The sequence below is a fragment of the Doryrhamphus excisus genome, linkage group LG2 (genome assembly GCF_037039965.1).
Source record: "Doryrhamphus excisus strain RoL-2023G ecotype Guam linkage group LG2, RoL_Dexc_Guam_v1.1, whole genome shotgun sequence".
Lineage (NCBI taxonomy): Eukaryota > Metazoa > Chordata > Actinopteri > Syngnathiformes > Syngnathidae > Doryrhamphus > Doryrhamphus excisus.
The window spans coordinates 27,414,988-27,422,418 of record NC_136358.1 but is presented as its reverse complement, the minus strand read 5'-3'; the positions used below and the strand labels follow the sequence as shown (position 1 = coordinate 27,422,418).

The window sequence follows — 7,431 nt, the reverse complement described above, 5'->3', positions numbered from 1 at the left end:
GGCTGTAAACACTGTACAAGTGCCGTATAATTTGGTGTTGAAATGTCAACTCAACAGCTGTGCAGTGCTGCTTGGGCTTTACAATAAAGTATAATACGGCAAATGTAATTTCACTATGTATATATGTATACATACATTTGGTCTACAAGTATAAAAAATATAACTGCACATTTTACAGTATTTAATCAAGATGAACCAAGTTCAGGTGTGAGGTGAGGATACATATAAAAAATTGAATCATAAACAAAGAAGCAGACAAAGTAAACTGTTCTCTAATGAAATGTAACCACAATTAGCATCCATTCACTTTGTGTAGTGTCCTGAAGGCCCCAAATGACCGAGAACCAACTGGATACTCACACTTGGCAGCAGTTGCCTAAACACATAAAAAAAAAAAGTTTGTGTTTTGATGACAGTAGATAAAAGACACAGCTCATCAAAGACAATCAATAAATAGTCTATATCATCATGCAGGGGTGTCACTTTGGCTTGACATTTGACACATTTATGCTCATCACTTCAGTCCTGCAACAGTTTGTGTTTGATGGTTGAACTCTCAGAGGACAGGTGTACAAAGAGGGCGCCCGCAGCGGTGCGTGCCCTCAGCTCATACATGTCGTAGTCGTGGGCCCACTCCACATTTCCCCAGCGCTGAATCTGTGAAGGAAGTGACAGAAGACTAAGATAAGTCAACAATATATATTGTACAATGTATGTTATTGCTTTTCTCCAAACGGTAAGGTTGAGAAATGCCATTCAGAGCATTGCAGTGTTATTTTACGCCAACCACAAGAGGGCGCTGTTTGATTTAGGACAGTGGTTTCCAAATCTTATAAATAAAATTGCCATAAACAAAACAGCGAACAAATAGGAGGAAAAAGGCAAAGAAAATTGGCTACAATTTTGCTATTAATAACCAATAATACAAGGATTTGTCTTTAAATGTGGATATAATGAGGTCAATTTATGTATTCATGCTGTAGACTCAAAACATCTGGATTAATCAAAAGATGAAGATGCAACCATAGAAAAATTTCTGGTTTGATTTCCAGGTATTTAGCTCTGGATCTGATGTACAACTTAGCAGATATCATCTTTTGTTTGAACACACTCATTTTACATGTGAGGAAAAAATATTGTGTGTGGTGTGTGCTTTGTTTTGCTACCAAAGTGTGTCATATTATATTACTTATTTAATCAATAAGTAGCACTGAAAGTGCAGTTTGAGATTGGGTAGAAATAGGAATAGAATTTTGAGTCAAAGCTCTGTATTCAAGCCTGCACTTCCTATTCTTTTTGATGAGTGGTTAGCATCTTCTAAATACAACAAAAAAACACATCCTTTGTCCTACCTGGTATTCCTCCTCTAGCCTCGACAACAGCACGGCCTGCTCTACACTTAAATGTCTGTCAATCATTCCAAATGACAACACAACAGACTTCAACTGGGTGATCACGTACTCAAATCCTGCAAGGGAGAATACAGATTAATACAGAGCCTTTCTTCTCTACCACAACAGCAGCAAAATGACAGTATGCTTTTCAGTAATTGTTACCACAAACTGGTTTATCCATACAATCCTCATCTTTCGCTTGTTACCTGTCAGTGACCAAAAATTGTAAGATTTGAGATGCTGGCGGAACGTGTCTTTGGTCGCCTCAGGGATCTCAGGGCCCATAATACTAGAGGAGGAACCGATGACGACGTTATATCTGCAATTGACACACAGCTAAATAAATAAATATCTGGAAAGACATCGACTATATTCTTATCAGCGTATACAAAAAATATTAGTCTATTTCGCTGGAGGACAAAGTATTCTACATCACTGCAGTAACATATTTTTACAGTAAATCATTACTCTGTGTCGAACAAAAGCCAGTCTGCTACCTGTCTTCGATCCAGTGCAGTACAGGATCCCACTCATTCTTCTGTAGTTCAACCAGACCATAAGGCTCATCTACTCTGTAACTACACCAAGTAACATTTTTTAAACGTTTATAACTTAGGTGTATAAAAGTAGAATGTATTCTTAGATCCAATCATCAGACTTTACAGGGTATCATTGCAATATATTGGTAGAAAATAGACATATGTTCATGTTTGAGTAAGACACATACCAAACAGTGTCAGTCTCCAGAAACTTTAAAGCAGCACTAATCATTTGGTCCTCGTTGCGTTGTGTAGGATTGTCCAAGGCAGTGTTGCAAAGTGTAGTCTGCAAGAAAATAAGCAAGCGAGCAGAAGCACTGAAATGCATTTTTAGCTTACAATTAACATTGTATACATCTTTCTGGAAAATATTAGACATGTCCTTGTAGTAGTCTGGTCAAAGGTCATACCAAGTGCATTGTATAGAACTTGAGTGTGTCCTTTTGAGCATCCCATTCAGTTGCCACAGCGATGGCGAGGGCTTCATTTGGCACTGTGAAAAGCTTCCCTCCAGGGGTTTTCAGCTTCCTCCGGTCTAAGTTGATCTCATATAAACCTCCTAAATGGGACAAGTCAAAAACAGAAATAGGTTCATTTGGACCAATATAAATTAAAAAAAAAAAATTTCAGAATGTTCCAACACAGAAAATGATCCAAAAACAAACATGCACCATAAAACAAATGCTATGGGGGAATGGTGGAACTTAAAAAATTTGCAATCACTTAAACACTGCAAGATCCAAAACAAAAACAAAATAAAAATGCTGCAAATGGCACAAACTTGAATAAAATTATGGCCAAGTGGTTAACAAAGAAAAATGTATTTTTTTGTTTCGCCTTGTCATAAGTCTGCCGACTTTCTTCTGGGCACCCCCTATATTTCCCCGTTGCATCTGGTTTTGGTGTTTGTATGATTTTGGATCATTTATGCGCGTTTGCCCCTAACGGCCACCGTACCTTCACCTTGGGCAATACTGACGTCCTGATAAAATCGTTTTCTTTCTGGAAGCAAACAATAATAGCTCTTTTAACTCTTGTAGCTTAGCATAACAAAATTATATGTTATGTTTACTTACCTGTTGCAGCTGATGTTGAATATTTAAATGCATGTTTGAAGGGCTGACGATTCCGTTGCATTTTACAGAGTAACAAAGCATTTCTAAGCCGATTATCGAGTCTTGCAAAACTTCTAAACATCTTAGCAATTATATATAAACGGTATGTCAAGTGAACTAAGTTAGCTAAACTGAAACGAAACGCCAGGTTCCAACGCTCCTATGTAAACAAACGCCACATTGTTCGTATGTATTTCGCATTGGAATTGCACAAATACGGTAGCAGTTAACTGAAAAAATGCGTTATGTTTCTACCTACTAGCTATAATTTACTATCTCAATTTTTCGGCCCACTGTTCAAAAGCACGCGTGTGACCTTCTGCAATTGTTAGGCAGCGTTGTATGGGCTTGAAGAGACGGGAATTGTAGTTCTATACATGGTTATGTGCCTCTCTCAATAAAACATAAAAAACTACACACTAAAACCGTGAAGCGTACCGACCAAAGTAAACCAATGACAATCCAGTATCTTGGCATGTCCAGTGTAATTAGCCAATGAGAGGAGCGCTTGCTTTGACTTCGTCGTTGCGTCGAAGTCCACTTACTTTCCTGGGAGCTCGGTCCCTAGCATACCACAACGTAAAGGTTTCATAGGGAATTTTGAAGCTGGAGGACTGCTTCAGCCCCACATCGCTGCTTCGTGGACGCCGGAAGAGTCTGTCACTCAGACGACCATTAACCAGTTTGGTGCCCAGTCAGCGAAGCGGGAGCCATGCCCGTCCCCGCTGGATACATGAGCGACTCCCATTGCGCGGCCTTCGCGTCCTCGGCCTCACTTATTCCTCCGCCCCCGATCAACACCCAGCAACCCGGTGTTGTCACCTCGTTGTTGTACAGCGGCTCCAAGTTCAGGGGGCACCAAAAGAGCAAAGGGAACTCTTACGACGTGGAAGTTGTTTTACAGGTGGGTATTTGAGTCAAAATAATACTAAATAACGTCAGATTTTAACTGAAAGCGGGCCATCTGTCAAAACGGGGTGTGATGATTGACAGCTGGAGAATCAATGAGCACTGGCCTAGCTGTCATTTTAGCACAGCCTGTTGCTACGCTGACAACAATTATAAACAATAATCACACATTTCATTCATAAGCCACTTAATCTTGTATTTAGCGTCTACACATGCCTTCCAGCTAACACCCTTCGTACGCAAGTCTGTTTATGAATGTCCTTTTCCTTTTCAGCATGTCACCATGGAGGACTCTTACTTGTGTGGTTACCTGAAAATAAAAGGACTCACGGAGGTGAGAGAGGCACTTATTTTATTGGATAGACACACATGCATTCTTTTTAGAACAGTCTTGACAGTGTCATTTACTGTAAAATTGACATCTTGTATTAGATCCTATCGGACTGTGAATTTGTACTGCACTGTGTGTGTTTTTTTGTTTTAAAATGGGCCACATTTAAAATGAAAAACCTATCACAGTATAATCAAGAGAGTGACACGCATGCAGGTTACTTACCTTGTTTCTTATGGTCATTCTTGCAGGAATACCCAACTCTAACTACGTTTTTTGCTGGCGAAATTATCAGCAGAAAACGGCCATTTCTTACCAGGAAGTGGGATGCAGATGAGGACGTGGATCGTAAACACTGGGTAAGGTGACAACTGTATTGATCAGGTTTGACATGACCTTTTATTATAAGAAGCTTTGGGCTTGCATATTTCATGAATCATGGTTTGCATTTCTTTTAGGTTTTAATTTCTAACATGTCATTGCTTATTTGGATTCTTATCCAGGGCAAGTTCCAAGCCTTCTACCAGTATGCAAAGACTTTCAACTCGGATGATTTTGACTACGAGGACCTTAAAAATTCTGACTATATCTTCATGAGGTGGAAGGTAAGACATCGTTGTACAGTGTTGTTTGAGCTGGATACACAACTGCATTTCTTTTGAATAGGAACAGTTCCTGGTCCCGGATCACACAATCAAAGACATCAGCGGCGCTTCCTTTGCTGGATTTTACTACATTTGCTTCCAAAAATCCACAGCAACAATCGAGGGCTACTACTACCACAGGAGCTCAGAATGGTAACCCCAGCAGATGATCATTCAATATATGTTCCTGTTCGTTCCAGTACATCTGGCTGTAGTCAGGATGACAGATGCAGTTTTATTTCAGGGTCTGCTTAGTAACAGCAAATATGCTCCCACGATTCGCCAACATGACCTTTATTTATAAGGCGTGGTATTTAATTTACAAGATTACACTCTCTCCTTTTTTTTTTTTTTTTACTGCATTGTCATTTTTGGTTCCTTCTTTCCCATTCCCCTTTTCAACAAACACTTTCAAGTGCCACCAAAGTGAGCTTGCAGACGTGGAATATTAAATACAAAGTGGGGAATTATTAACAGACCCCAAAAGTTGCTGATGTCATACATTGACAGCAATGCATATTCAGGTCTTGTTTGTTCTGTCTGGCATGGCGGTTGATAGAGGAATGTCACATGGAGCATCCAGGCAGTCAGTACACCTCAGTATGTATGTGGTTTAGTAGCGTCAAGCAACATGCACGGGGTACACCCTGGACTGGTCGCCAGCCAATCGCAGGGCATCAGCCATACTAAATGTAATTACAGAGAGCATTTCATCATTCAATTGAATAAGGCACCGTGCTATTCATTGGGACACGGCATCGATTAGAGTGGAGGACTATTTGATAGAATGCATACATGTCATTTATTACGGCTCTAATGTGTAAAAGCTTTAAAAAATGTATGTTAGGAAATGTGTACGAGCCCTGTCTGTCGTAACTTTTAAGTGTCTCACCTTAGGTACCAGTCGCTCAACCTCACTCACGTCCCTGAGCACAGCGCTGCCATCTATGAGTTCCGGTGACCCGGGCTGGCATCGTGGATCTTTTGTTGGGTGGACTTAAGGCAAAGCAGAGGTCTGCGGATGCTACTGAGACCAGAGAAAGACAATTTGTCAAGCATACACAACATGCTCATCTTTGGGATGGACAGAGGCTGGATCAGCAGATGCGAGAGGACACTTGAATGTATGTCTATTGGATGAGGTAAAAAAAACAACAAAAAAAACCCCACAGGAAATGCTGTTCTGCTCCCCGGCTAAGCGTGGAAAGTCAGAACCAGCATCAGAACCCTGGTGTGGTTCCTACCCGTCAATTGTGTATTTTCAAGAAAATACTTGGCACCCTTCCTGAAGGCACTTTATAGGCCAAGTTGGGAAGTTAAGTGCATCAACACTTTTGACCAGGGATGGAGTGGCTCCTTGGAGGAGTCTGAGAGAAAGAACTCTTCAGGTTTTAGGGATGGAGCTTTAATCAGCCCATAAGCTGTACATGACAGTATAAACAGTATTTTGTTGAAGTTGTGGTTGTTTGCCTGCCAAGAGGATATTTTTGTGATTCTACTCTAAAAGATGGACACTGAGCGACACTTTTAAGGCTACAAAGTGGGTGACACACAAAACAAGTGTTCCCCTTCCTCCCCTCGTGTCCATCACATTTGCTTTTTAATCACATGTGGTGTTGTTCCATTGTTACTTTTGCACAAAGATGGACCACACGTTACTAACACTTGTTCACATGCCTAGGTACACAAGCTCAAAGCTGAATGGAGAAAAAGCTTTTTATCTACTTAAAAAGGTTTGACTGCTTGCAGTGTTGAGAGACAAATCAGTCATTATAGTAAGTATTATAACAGAGTATTTTTTACGCAGATCTGCACTCTGCATTAAACAATGAGCTTTTTATGTGTCCTTTTTAAATTATATACCCCCTTGTCCTTACATTGAGGTCTCTTTGACTATGCAACATGTTCAACATAGCACTCTCCAAACAACAAACCTCCATTCGCAGAGATTTAATTCTTTCCCATTCCCTCTTTCCCTAGAGTTTATGAAACACACACCTTATTGTCATCAAAAGGAAATATTTTTGTTAAATTCCCTGTGAAGTCTTTCCCTAACGGGCTTCCCTTGTCATGTGACTGTGCCATGTTTTTAAAAGTTTATCAGAGTTGTACTATTACAGATAATGAGATGTATTTGCTTGAGATTAAGTCTGAGTTGGATTGACAGACTGTTTGAATGACCTGTGGATTTGAAAAGAGAAATCATATCCAAACAAACCTGATGGCTGTTTCTGTTATCTCTGCTGCGCTCTAGTGGCAGGAAACTTCAATGCAGTTTATACACACAACACACGTGCATTTCAATGAATTAGAATATACTATACAATATAGAATATATATATATATATATATATAAAAGTTATTGGAGTAAAGGACAATTTTCGATCAAGAGACCAAATAAAGCCCCGGGAGATTTTGGAATTTTTCGTATTTTTGAAACCGAGTTTCAGAGCTACTTCAAGCTAGCATAGACTTTGGCTGTGGCTAGTGACCGAGGTA

General features: G+C 40.0%; 2 protein-coding genes across 2 annotated transcripts; one reads left to right on the top strand and one right to left on the bottom strand.

Annotated features, from left to right (window-relative positions):
- Window positions 1–170: 170 nt before the first annotated feature.
- atpaf2 (ATP synthase mitochondrial F1 complex assembly factor 2) lies at window positions 171–3,668 on the bottom strand. Its single transcript, XM_058062352.2, has 8 exons — window positions 3,010–3,668; window positions 2,891–2,935; window positions 2,344–2,492; window positions 2,122–2,219; window positions 1,892–1,972; window positions 1,601–1,713; window positions 1,353–1,468; window positions 171–657 (listed from the first exon to the last, which is right to left on the bottom strand). The coding sequence occupies exons 1-8, from the start codon at window positions 3,128–3,130 to the stop codon at window positions 520–522; spliced, it is 861 nt and encodes a 286-aa protein (XP_057918335.2). The 5' UTR covers window positions 3,131–3,668; the 3' UTR covers window positions 171–519.
- LOC131109887 (glucose-induced degradation protein 4 homolog) lies at window positions 2,897–7,172 on the top strand. Its single transcript, XM_058062353.2, has 6 exons — window positions 2,897–3,952; window positions 4,232–4,291; window positions 4,540–4,647; window positions 4,792–4,893; window positions 4,955–5,085; window positions 5,830–7,172. Exons 1-6 carry the CDS (start codon window positions 3,761–3,763, stop codon window positions 5,891–5,893), a joined length of 657 nt encoding a protein of 218 aa, XP_057918336.1. The 5' UTR covers window positions 2,897–3,760; the 3' UTR covers window positions 5,894–7,172.
- Window positions 7,173–7,431: the final 259 nt, after the last annotated feature.